Source organism: Etheostoma spectabile, chromosome 2, assembly GCF_008692095.1.
Source record: "Etheostoma spectabile isolate EspeVRDwgs_2016 chromosome 2, UIUC_Espe_1.0, whole genome shotgun sequence".
Lineage (NCBI taxonomy): Eukaryota > Metazoa > Chordata > Actinopteri > Perciformes > Percidae > Etheostoma > Etheostoma spectabile.
The window spans coordinates 27,531,471-27,544,928 of NC_045734.1; the positions used below are offsets into that span (position 1 = coordinate 27,531,471).

The following is a 13,458-nucleotide window of genomic DNA, read 5'->3' on the forward strand; positions in this document are numbered from 1 at the left end:
AACCACAACAGCATGTTGAAAAAGTCATAAAAAGTCCTAGTCTAGGATGTCATAAAATACCATGCTACTGTATGTCAAAACAATAACAAAAGGTCACAGTAAAGTATGTAATAAAAAAAAAGTCATGGTATAATATTTTGAAAAAAGTCATGGAAATAGTATGTCATAGTATTGTATGTAAAAAAATCATATAGTCATATAGTGTGTCAAATGAGTCATATGTCAAAAAAGTCATAAAAAGTAATAGAAAATAGTATAGTAATAGTATAGTTTGACAAAAGTCATAAAAAAGTCATAGTATAGTATTGTATGCAAGCAAAAGTCATAGTATAAAGTCAAAAAACGGTGGCTCCATGTACACCACCTGCTCCTCAAATAAGAAATGAAGTTAATATATATATATATATATATATATATATATATATATATATATATATATATTCTCTCCCTCTATCCTCTTACTCTTCTCACTCTCTATTGTATTGCATTATCCAGGCACCGATTGTGCTGGTGGTCTTTTCTTGGCCTTGCCTTCACCACGGTCTTTCTTCCCTTTCAAAAGCCTGTTAGATATCATTTTCCTACATATTCTTGTTCTGTTTCTCTGTGCTTTTGCTCTTGATGAGCAGCAGGTGCATAACTGATTTGGCAACATAATTACAGAACAATCATGCTAAAAGGTGTTTTAATTAAATGTAATTGACAGAGTAAAGTAGGAGAGAGAGATCAAAAACCAGACCTTACACCGGGAATAAAGTGAAAATATACGGTACGTGCCAACATAGACACACACACACACACACACACATGCGCAGGTGAAACAAGCACTGATAATATTAGGGAGGAAAATGTCAGAGAAGCAGGAGGGGAATTAATAAAACTATGACGTTGATCCACTTACAGTGTGCTTTGAAAGTGCCATAATCATGCCAATGAAGCTGAATGGAACAGATGGAGAGACAGATTGAGATGTAGAGGATGGTGAAGCAAATCAAACACTGTAACACATCAGAGGAAAGAACAACGCAATTGCTATGTAACGTGACAAAGAAAATATGACCTGACTGATTCTGATCCTTCTATATTCATCCAACACAATATTAGTGATCACCATCTCCCTTGAAAGCATCATTTAAAACCACAAGGCTACCCAGAAGGGAGTGTGCATGTGGTCTCTGCATGAGGAGAAATATTTCTCTCCATGAGAAATGTTCAAAGATAATATCAAGAAGGCATTGGTAGAATTTCCTTTCTGACTGCCGTCAAATACAACGTCCTCATACAAAGCTAGGGTTTCTATGGATTCTTATTTGATTTATACATAGAGTACGTACATGTTTTCTGAAGTTCTTTTCATATCAGCCTGAAGTGATAAAAACATCTTATTCTGGAGTATGGCTCAGAAATATGCTCAATGTATGGGATCTGAACAGCCCAAATATTAAGAGGAGAAATGAATGTCTCCGGAGAAATCTGGAATCCGTATAAGATAACTACAGTTATGGAGCAACACTCTAGCAAGTAAATGATTACTTGGTAATTGTTTAACTATAACTATAATAGTAACTATAATCAATTCAGATTACAATTGTAAGAAATGTGTGACATTATCAAGGTTGAATGCTGAATATGTTCCACTACTGTATATCAAAGGACAGTAAATTAATCCTGACAGGTTACCAGTTCTGTTAATGGTGACTTGACTAAGATTTTAACACAAATGCTGAACATGCAAAGTGCATTTTATTTGTATTGGACATAGTAAAAGAAAGAAAAACAAGAACATTTAACTTAATTTTTTGTGGCTGCATCCATGTTTTAGTATAATGTGCAACATGTTTAATGTTACACTTTGAAGTCCAAAAGTATTCAGATTAGAATACATAATTTGTATTACATTACTAATTTAAAATACAAATGCCATTGCATTTGTATTCAGTCACTGAGTACATTTGAAAGTAATCCCACCCAACTTTGGCATTGACGTCCAACGCGTGACGTCCCTCCCCTCTCGCTGCCTTTGCATGCTTAACGTCGCCCAGGACCGACGGGATTGGTTTAAAGAAATACAGAAAGCCAGAGGGTTTTTTATTGACTATCCAAGAAGAAAAATGGATAAGTGGTGTAGCAGGACCGTACAGACTCAGACCTGGGGAGTTCTGGCAATGTGAGACTCTACTGTCCACGTTCATTCGTAACAACTGTATCAAGCAATAACTCAAGTGTGAAAAGGCTGAATGTGCAACACAGCTAATAACAATGATGCAAAACAAGCAAATCAAGACTTATGTGTGTAGATCTTTTTAAGTAGTCCATGCTGGGAAGCACATGGGCACAGGTACAGCACATGGGCTTGTTGCTTGTGCCCAATGTGGGTTGTTACTCTCAAACATGGTTATTTAATTACAAGTGCATTCTGCTATGTATTTGTCTGTATATTACTTTTTATTCCCCAATGTTTTACAGTCAAATTCAATTGTATGTATTACACCTTGTAAAGCATACAACAGAGAGTGAGAGACAGAAAGAGAGTGTGAAGAAAAAGCTTTCTGGTGATTTTCGAGTGAGAGGACACTGAATAAAAGCTGTAAAGAGAAATGGAGCGAGCGAGTGAGGGAGGGATGGAGGAGGAGGGAGCGTGCACAATATTGATCTGAACACATGCAAACCCATATGGTTGAGTGTTACACAAGTGTTCTGCTGGTGATGAAAGAGGAGGACAGGAAGTTGCATTGACCAAAGAAAACAGAGAAAGTATCACTTTATAAAATCCGTGCATGCCTGCCAGGACAAAGGATGCTATGTAGTACAGGATTCATCGTAGTGACTCAGGACTCTTCTGTACTGTATTGTCTGGGCATCGTTTGGTTAGAAAACTGTCTGTATTAATATACAACAGGATGTTCTTATGAACCTTAATTCATATGACTACTAAAAGAAATGCACTGTAAATTGTTTGTTTTCTACACATTTGTTGTCATATGTTCCACAGTGACTGCAGCTGGAAATATGTGTTAGGATCTTTTTTCATTCACTTCATTTTGGTGCAAAAACTTGATTGTCGTCACTGCGTAAAGGCAACTTTTTATCAGCTGAACACAACTGCATTGGCCTCTGAAAAAGACTCAAATAATTACACTGCTTCTAGTCTGATGTACAGAATAATACACCTGTGTAGTACCTTAGTACTTAGTAGGCGATTTGTTTGAATTTATAGGGGGGGTGGGGGGTTATTCACCCGCAACTGGCAAACTGCCCCATCAACAACAACAGTTTTGGTTCCATACTTTTTAATACCCCCTCCCCGCCCCCAGCTATATAGTTTAGAGAATATTACAGATTGTAGACAAAATCTGAGAGAAGGGCAAGACTGAGACACAGAGACAGCAAAAACAAAGTTGCAGTTAAGCTGTCTGCTACTTCAGGCACCATGGACATATCTATGCACAGTTACTTCTGATTTCCACCGGTTGCGGAGCGACTGGGGACCGGCTCCGCTACATGTCGGCTCGGTGCTCTGCCGTCCGTCAACACCCACCAGGTCCGGATTTGTTGCAGAACGGTTGCGGGCCATGACTGACAGCTGAAGTCTCAAGGACCAATGACTTCTCGCAAATTCAGGTAGAATAAAACCACAAAGCCAACAACAGTTGGTTTCCGTCGAGATGAGCAGAGGAGGAACGAACTCTGTGCTGGGAGACGTGATCCGCCGTGAGCACACTCTATTTCATTTTGAAAATTAACTGGATGTTTTCTTTTGTTTCTGTGCTCAACTTCCTGTCCCGCAATATCTGCCGTGTGCTGCACTGCTGCGGAGCTCTCCGGCATCTAGCAGAACTAGAAGCTGTGCGTATCTTCTCCGGAGGGCTGGGGATCGCCGGAGTCGGGACGGAGCCTTTCCGCAGCTGTTCCGAGTATAATTCCACAGATATAAATGCAGAATATGACAAAGTTGCTAGGATTAGGCTACTTTCCGATTAACCCCTAATGACATCATCTCCCTCCAGAGCCACAGAAGACAGAACCTCGCCCCCAGGAATATGCGTCAGGTAAAATACCATGAGGGATAAAAATACTTTTTTCCATAGACTTACATGAGGAAAGAGACGGCTGTAAATCATTGGACACATGTTCTTGAGCGTCACAACCCCTTGCGAAATGACTCGTTTCACCATCCGTATTTAATTTGTCCGATAAAATTTGGAATGTTTAGAAGAGCTGCATGATTTAATAATTTATTCCATTTTTAATTTTGTGGAGCGCTAAACCGGAAGAAGCTAGCTCGGCCGGCAGAGGTCTCCAGTGCGCCGGCTGGACGGGCCCCGCAGTACGGACACAGCTCCAATCATCCAGGTCATTTCTTATGCAGAAGCTGAACTTTTCTGGCTTCATGTTCCACTGAGTATGTATCATAGGAACGAACGGGCCTCCGCCTCGAACACTGTATCCGGTTCTTACTAGACATCTTGTCATGAGAGAGCTTCCAAGGCTTTAGTCTTCACAAAAACAAAACAAAAGTAACACAAACACAGGATGCACTGAATGCAAAACAAAGTCCCAAAAACCAAAAATCCAAAAAAGCAAAAATTCAAAGGCCGGGAAAAACTCACAGGGCCAGAGGAACGGGAACAACACGCTGTGTACTACACAAAGTAACCAGACAATCTGACAAGAGACAAAGGGAACACACAGGTTACATGAAAGAGGTAAAGAGGTCACGAGGAACAGGTGATATAGGGCAGGGCAGGACAACCAGACAGACAAAAAGTAAAACTAGGCAAGACTAGACAGAACAGGAAACCATACTATCAACATGAAACAGGAAACAGAACACACAGGAACTCACAGGGGAACACAAGACGGACTACCACACAAGACCGGGGAGGACACTAAGACACAAACACGAGGAGACAAGACAGAACCAAAAAAAACAAAAGAAGGAGGAAAAGAAACCAAAGCAAACACCATCACACATCTCTGGACAGTAGCGAGTAGTGGTCCACATACTGAGTGAACTGAGCTTCCTGTAAAATTACACACAACGCACAAACGGGAGAAGAACAGGGCTGTCTAGATGCCCACGGATCATCCATCTCTGCATCTGCGTCTGCATAATTACTAATAAATAATGTGTTTTTATGTGCTTCTGTTAATGATGTTCTTCTTCTAGAATGAAAAGAAACAAATGCAAAAATGATCAATTTCAAACAACCTGATATTTAAGTACAACTTTCAAATTATTAAAATAATAACACCAAAGTGACGACATTTTCCTTACATGGCTGTCTGGCCCTTCATAAACTCAATCCCTTCACTCCGGTAGCCATTGTGCAGGCGATTGTGTGCCAGCGTGTGGAAAAATCAAGCAGCAGTATATGGTTAAGCGGAAGTGGTGACGCCAAGGGACAGAACAAATGCACTGGCAAAAAAAAAAGGGAGGGAGCAGAGGAAGACAAAGAGAAATCCGATGAAGGAGAGGGGCGGCGAGCAAGACTCTGAAGAATAGCGTCTTTGTCAATGACAATTGGACGGAGTCTGAAAGACGCTGCTGCCTGTGTGAAGGCGTGAGTGTGAGAGCTAGACGGACCGCGCCAATAAGAAACGTGTTAGAAAGTTTCCCACAAAACAACATGACATGTTGAGTCACGTTCCAGAAGCGCAGCACAGTCCTGGTTTTCTTTGTCTCACGGCTTGTGTGCGTGACACTGCGCTGTCTTACGCTGTGTATTTCAGTGCATGTGTGTGTCAAGTATGTGTGTCTGCATCAGTCTTTTACTGCATGAACGTAGCACCGTCTGTTGTATCCCCGCGTGCTCATCTCCTTCCTTTTTCCTCCTCATTAGTCCCCCGGTGGGACGCACAATACACTGATTGTACAACTTGTGCAAACACAATCTTTTGTGCACACTAATGAGTTGAACCGTGTAAAAACCAGGCTCCCTGATTATCCTAATTAAACCAATAGCACGCCAGGATGCTATTCAAGGGAAGCAAATGTTTTGAATCTAATGTAAATTGTGTGAAAGGGGGTTGCAGTTTAATAACACGAAGACCATACCCTTTTTTTTTTAAAAGCTTCATCACAGGCCAGAGAAAAAGAGGGATGTGTGTGGTCACCTTGGCAACAGACACACCTCTACTAAAGTATCCCATCACCCTCACTGACATCCTCTTACACCTGCAGTTTGGACGTCATGCCAGACGGAATTACACCTGTAGCAATGAATCCAGGAGGCTTCTTTGGATCAGTGTGTTTCAGGGTTTTTCACAGCACCCAGAGAAAGATAACAGCACCCTGCTGCTCGGCGCAGTGACGCACTCCTCAACTGGTAACTAACAGTGGATCAACGCCGGGCAGGGAGTAAATAGTAGGATATACAGCGGGATCCAGACGGATAGAGACCGACGTGCAGGACGGAGGACGGGGAGACGGGCTGGCAGATGTGCAGGAGTGGCTGCGGGCTGGGGAAGCCTCGGTTGGTTTCTGTGTGGGGATGACACAAACATTCGCTAACAACCAGCACACTCATTGAGGAGAGAGTTTGCCTACACAGTAGCGCAAACCTACTGTGTGGGTGACTGGCACAACTGACACTCCGCGGTGGCATTTAGACTAAGTTGTGCCTCAGCGGGCAGCCGTGCAAACACACATGCACAGACAAACACTGACACATTTCCACAGCTGGTAGTGTGGGTTTGTGTGAAGCGGAGGCCTGTGTGAGGTGTTGGGGGCACCAAAGCACATCCACAAGTCCAGATAAGGACAAAGCAGAACACGTGAGGGAGCAGCAACACACAATGAGTAATGGATCTCCTCGATTACTCATTTGTTTATGATGCCTTAGGCTCAGATTAAAGAATGTTGAGCCGCCTGTGTATTACTATGAACGGGTTTGCTTCTGTTGTCTACCTCCTCATGACTTTTGGTCTGAGTGGTAATCTCCATTCATCTTTTTATTTCCAATGTCAGACATAAAAAGGGGCAGGGCTCAGTCTCCAAGGGCAACTCTAACCTGTTCTAGTGCTGCAGGCATGGCTGGAACGCTTGGAATGAAGTTGATTTAGTGTTACATAGTTTCTTAATAGCATTAACACTAACACAATGCTCTGAGGAAACTATGCTATCAAAGTGGATTCAGACCTTTACTGGGTTTGTAAGTTGTTTTGTATCGTTTAATGTCACACACACACACACACACACACACACACACACACACACACACTTTCCTACTCTTTATACTGTAGCTGCACTTTGTCATAATATGTTGATCGTTTGCGTTGCTACACTTTAATCTTCGGTTGCAGCTTTTTATGAGGTTTCAAAATTGGAAAAATTTGTGTTTTTTGGTATTAATGTGGAGCAGTGTTCCCCATATGATTTCACTTCAAGGACCCCTAAACTGGAACAAATTGGACCACGGACCCCCATCTGTTTGGATTTTTGCTTTTAGACACAGAACATGTTATGAAATCAATGACTTAAATAGTCCTGTATTGTGTCATTGTGTTACTTATGGATGGAATTATAATGAACATGACTTATTCCCCTTTTTGCTGGGAAGACCCCTGGGGGTCCCTGGACCCCACTTTGAAAAACCACTGATGTAGAGCAATGCTGACCACTGGTCATGGATTGGAAGCAATGGAAGTACTCAGATTACAGTACAAATGCTGCACTGTGAACCTTCTCTCTGGCATCAAAAATATTACTTGAGTCAAAGCATAGGGGTATTGTGTTGAGATGGTGGAGGACTGGTAGCCGGAGAGGTGCCAGTTCACCTCCTGGGCACTGCCAAGGTGTTCTTGAGCAAGGCACCGAACCCCGTGCCTTTCCATGGGCAGCCCCCCCCCCCACTCTGACATCTCTCCATTAGTGCATGTATAGGACCTGAGCATGTGTGTGTAGTGCAGGCCTGTGTGTAAATTGTAATTTCCCCTTGCGGGATTAATAAAGTATACATTATTATTATAATTAAGTATGGATACGTACAATTAGGAAAATGTACTCAAAAGGATTCAATTCATCATTTCATTTATCAATCAATATTATTAAATAATAATGATCCCTAAAACGATCTCAATGCCACAAAGCAAGCCTCATATTAAATGAATATGTTTTAGTGTCAACACATTTAAAAGTGTTGCAAAGGTATTCAGGGCTGCAGTATTTACAATACAATGTAGATCCCCTCAGTCCTGTTAAGTAGTAAACTACATCATGAAATAACATTCAATCAATCTATGTTCATTAATCCCACTGTATCATGGCCAAAATGGATGCTATCTTACTGTCTTACAGCACGTGGTTTGACACAAGCACTGACAGCTTGAGGCACAGACACACAGCTGAACAGACTTGAAGTGGTGTGCATATTAAGGCATCTGTTGTGTTTTGCTGTCTTTCTGCTTTTTGGCTTAATTACTAGTCCAATTCCCCATTTACAAACCTAATTAATAACATTTCAACCTGTGCAATAAAAAAACTGACAGGAAATATATTCGACAAGTCCCATTCATTTTTACAGATTCCAAACGTCTTTAAATAGTTATAAAAATTATACTTCTGTCTGACCACTCTTATCTTGTTTAGCCACTTCATCTTAAAAATCATCTTAAAATAATTTATCTTACAAACAGAATGACTGGAGGATTTCATATTTAGCCTCCAAAACAAATACTACTCAGTCATGGTTGTTTTGTGTGATTATTTTCTGGCACTGAGTTCTCCCTGGTGTTTGAATCATAAACCGGGGGCATCCTCAGTTTTCTCAGGCAGAACCATCTAAGCCCTTATCTGTAGCTCTGTGTGGCAGCAGCGCGCCGGAAGCAGCCCATAATGGTCTCTGAGAGAGCCAGCCAGGAAACGAGCTGTGCGCGCTTCTCCTACCCGTTCTCCGCTCCTCCACATATCCCAGTCATCATTACCGGGCACCGTGCCTTGCAATCCCCCCCCCCCCCATCACTGTTTCTACTTTCACTCGCCCTCCCTCCCTCTGTTTTCTATGTGCGTCGAGAAAGTCTCCTCCTCCCAGAGTCTGAGCGCACGTCTCCAACCAGTCTTTACGCGCATACAAACTCTCCAAGAGAATCCCCTACGGTCGGCCCCTCCCCTTTCCGTTTCTTGCCGCCCTCACTCATTCATGACCCCGTATCATGACGTAGGAGATTCCTCAGTGCCCACTGCCGTAGGCAATAACGGGATGCTGGAGTATATATGGGACAGTGGTAGCCATCAACCGGCACACTCTCAGTCGCTCCGACTCGGGAACCAGGGCATCAGCGGAGATAGCAGGCTTTACTTCGCCCTCTTAGGCTAACTCGCTTTGGGCTTTGGTTCAGGATGGACACCTCTTCGATTACTCGGAGCCGACGATGCTCCATCATGCGCAACTGCAAAAGTAAGTTTGTCTTTGTATTCTTTGGTTTTGGACGCATAGACACTACAAACATACAGCTAATGCTGCTTTTCATCTGTTTTTCACCTACGTTTTTACAAGGCAGCTTGAGGTAGTCTACTTTTTGAATGAAATGTAACATGGATATGAAAATGGATACGTGATTGGATGATTGGATACATATTCGAAAAGGAAACACTGAAGTTCTGTCATGAAATGAATTATTTTATGATTTCTAAGTCAGATTGCAGAATATGAAAAGTGGAATATAGGAAGAACTTTGAATAACGCTAAGAAAGAGCCGATGTTTTGACATTTTTGGATCAGGCTGTGCGTAATTGTCGGCGCAAGTGTGGTGCTGAGACGTAAACTTAATTTATCGTAGAAACATAAAGCTGTGAAGTGTAGATACTCTAAATGTTAATCAAACTAAAATACCAATGCAATAATTAAGTCATGAATACGCACCGGTTTGGACTCAGCGTGCCGTTTTGATGTCTAGTACCGGATGATATAAGCACCACGGACAGCTCCCGCTCACTTCCATCTCTCCCCGCTCTCCTCCAGGCGGTCTCTCCCTCTGGCTGGTGGTGTGGCTGGTCCTCGGCAAGCCTAGTCCGGCGTCGGCGTGTCCGCACCTGTGCGTGTGCTACCCGACGCCCATGACTGTGAGCTGCCAGGCGCAGAACTTCACCGCCGTCCCGGTCGGAGTGCCCAATGAGTCGCAGCGTGTATTCCTCCAGAACAACCGCATCACGGAGCTTAGAGTTGGCTCTTTTGGCTTCGGGACTCAGGTAAGATTTGGAGAGTCTGGACAATTTAGAGAATGGGAAGGAGAAGTGTGATACTGTGTTTTAATTTTTTGAGGCACAGAAAATTTCTTTTTCAGCATTGTTGTTAATATTTTCCACATTTAGAGTGAAGTAATATCCACAGAGAAGAATTAAACATGTATTTTCTTGCCTCAGGTCCTGTGGCTGTACTCCAACAACATCACGTGGATTGAGGCAGGGTCCTTCAGTGAGCTGAGGGACTTGGAGGAGTTGGACCTGGGGGACAACCCCAACCTCCACAGGCTGGAGGGGGGAGCCTTCCGCGGCCTAGAGAAGCTCCAAAGCCTCCACATGCACCGCTGCCGGCTCACTGCCCTGCCCCATGACATCTTCCACAAGCTGTACAGCCTGCAGTTCCTCTACCTGCAGGTAGGGGCGCCGGAGATGCATTTAGTTAACTGACACACAGACACACAGTTAGATAGATCCATGTGTGCAGCGACCCACACATGCACATACACAGCCTCACACAAGTCCAAATTACAAATATCACAAATCTCATTTTGTCTGTTCTTTTAATGCTAAATCCCTTCTCCTCTTTTATTTTCTTCCTCAGGAGAATAACCTTCACTTCCTGCAGGACGACATCTTTTCTGACCTTATCAACCTAAGCCAGCTATTCCTGCACGGCAACCGTATCCGCACCCTCTCAGAGAACGTGTTCCGCGGCCTGGTCAACCTCGACCGCCTCCTCCTCCACGACAACCGCATCAGGCAGGTGAACCGCCGCGCCTTTCGCGACCTCGGCCGCCTGACCATGCTCTTCCTCTTCAACAACTCCTTGGCCGAGATGCCCAGCCAGGCCCTCAGGGACACACAGGGCATCGAGTTCCTCCGCCTCAACGCCAACCCCTGGTCCTGTGGCTGCGAGGCCCGTGCCCTGTGGGAGTGGTTTCGCGAGGCCCGCGTCTCTTCATCTGAGGTGATCTGCGCCTCCCCTTCCAACCGACGCAACCAGGACCTCCGCTTCCTCCGCGAGATGGACTTCGCCCTCTGCCCCCTGCCTGACCCTGGCTCCATCGCTGGCTCCACCACCACCACCTTCAGCACCAAAACCCGCTGGTGGTTCCACAAGAACAAGCCCCAGTCGTCCACAAAAGGCCTTTTTGAGAAATCCTCAGAGACTGTCAAAGCTGGTTTGTACGGCAAAGGCCCCTCCACAACCACCTCGGTAGTCAAGTACGAGTTAGGGGAGGAAGAGCTGGCGTTGCCCAAACTCGACGCAGAAGAGTACTGGGCTAACTACGGCAACGAGGACTCAGGTGTCACCCTGCGATGCTTCGAGCTCGAATGTCCACCTGAGTTTGACCTGCCTCCATCTTCCTCCTCTCCCTCGTCCTCATTGCCCTCTTTCCTCTCACTACTAGTCCTTTCTGTCATCAGCCTATGCCTCAACCTCCACCTGCTGTTTGGCTGAATTTGACTCTCAGTCCCTTACCCCTACCCACTTCCAGCCTGTTTTAAAGGCTGCGAGGTTACCTGTTAGACTCTACACCCCCTTTGCCCGCTTTGCTGTTAGCCAGTTCTCAAGGCACAGCGAGGGAGATAGGGGGACGGTTAGATTCTGAATCTACCACCTACAGGGCTCAACACTTTCCAGGGCTGATAAGAGTTCTTTAGCTAAGTTCATATACATCTACAATACTCTACAGGTATGGCTTTCTGTGTCTCACCTGTATGGTGTCATGTTTATGATTCCCTGTAATCAGGGCTACGAGGGCTGAGTCCATCATTAATATCAGTGCAATTTGATAGCAGCTGTGAATGATGTTGTCAACGTTGTCACCACAATTTAGTTACAGTATAACTACTATTGCTTATTAGTGCATCCAATTAACTGGCTGTTACCAATACTGCAACTACTGTTAGAACCAGTGCACAGTAATGACTTAAAGTCACTTAAAGTGTCATGTAAATAGGTATGTATTTTTGTGATATCTGATGATTTCTGTGGTCCACTTCAATCATTTTCATCTTCAGCCAGAAGTGAAGGCCAGTACTTCAACAGCACAGAGGACAGTGAGGCTGAGTTTACAGTGAGGAGAAGACAACATACTGTGAAGCTGGGAAGAAAGAGAGAGAGAAAGAGAGAGGAATGCAGGGACATAGACAGAGAAGGAAGGTTGCAAGGAAAATGACAGGGAGAATAGAGGAAGGGAGGGTTGTTTCCAACGAAAGAGGATCAGAAAGAGGAAGAGAGGAAAAGGGAGGGAGCAGGGGGACAGTGTTCTTGCAGCAATAAGAAAAGAGACAGTGAGAAAGCAGTTTGACACTGTGAAGGACAGTGCTGGCGGCAGAAGCAGTAGGAGCAAAGTAATAAACCCACTCATCGGTAGTTGTTCCATCCATCCAGCTCACACCACCATCACACCATTTTCTGTAAACGTGGTGTCAGTTGAGACAACCACAAGGAGAGAATGCTTCCAGTCAGGAAGCCAGAGATTTTAGTTTTTGGATGTCTTTCTGTGACATATTGATATACTGTGTAAAGATTGTTGACTTGGATGCTGAAGATCTTGATAAAAAAAAAAATTACACCGAATATTTCCTGAATCATGCTTTTTCTTTGGGGCAGTATTTACAAACTTACTTAAAAAAAAAAATTGTGTTGGAAGCAAAAGCAAATAACAAATGTGTGACAACACCGCTAAAAACACAAAAAGTGGCAGAATGCCGCCGTGTAACTAAAACGGGACGAAAGGGGACTGAAAGGGCCGAGCACATGGATCTGATGGCACAGCTAGTGACGCTCTGAATAGCTCCGGCTGTGATGGACATCTGTCTGTGAATGTCTGGAGGAATGAGGATGAATGGATCTGTAAGCTGGCTCCTCTTCAAAAGGCAAATACGTCAGCAGGCTTGTCGCTGCACTGACTCATTGGTGGGCGGTGCCAGATGGACGGACAAGGTGCAAATTGGCCGGTTTGTAAATCCACTAAGAGAGCAACGGGAGTTAGTCCTAAGGTGTTTCCTGCTCTCTGCCGCTCCGACACGCAGACAGACTGATTGAGATAACGGGAAGCGATAGAGGAGAGTGAGCTTAACAGTCAAACACTACATGAACGCCTTTCATGCTGAGACTGCAAAAATAAGGAGAATAACATTTTCAGAGCGAGCAGCAGAAGTGCGAAAAAAAAGGGAGGAAGTTACCAAATATAGTGATGCACTCTCTCATTCAGCAGCCAACCCGTATCAATCCCTCCCTCTTCAAAGCATGTCTCCACATTGCA

The 13,458-nt window shown here is 44.1% G+C and overlaps 1 protein-coding gene across 1 annotated transcript; it reads left to right on the forward strand.

The window, feature by feature from the left end:
- The first annotated feature begins 9,090 nt into the window (after nt 1-9,090).
- rtn4rl2a (reticulon 4 receptor-like 2 a) lies at nt 9,091-12,770 on the forward strand. Its single transcript, XM_032542674.1, has 4 exons — nt 9,091-9,398; nt 9,963-10,189; nt 10,364-10,597; nt 10,785-12,770. The coding sequence occupies exons 1-4, from the start codon at nt 9,341-9,343 to the stop codon at nt 11,643-11,645; spliced, it is 1,380 nt and encodes a 459-aa protein (XP_032398565.1). The 5' UTR covers nt 9,091-9,340; the 3' UTR covers nt 11,646-12,770.
- The last annotated feature ends 688 nt before the right edge of the window (nt 12,771-13,458 follow it).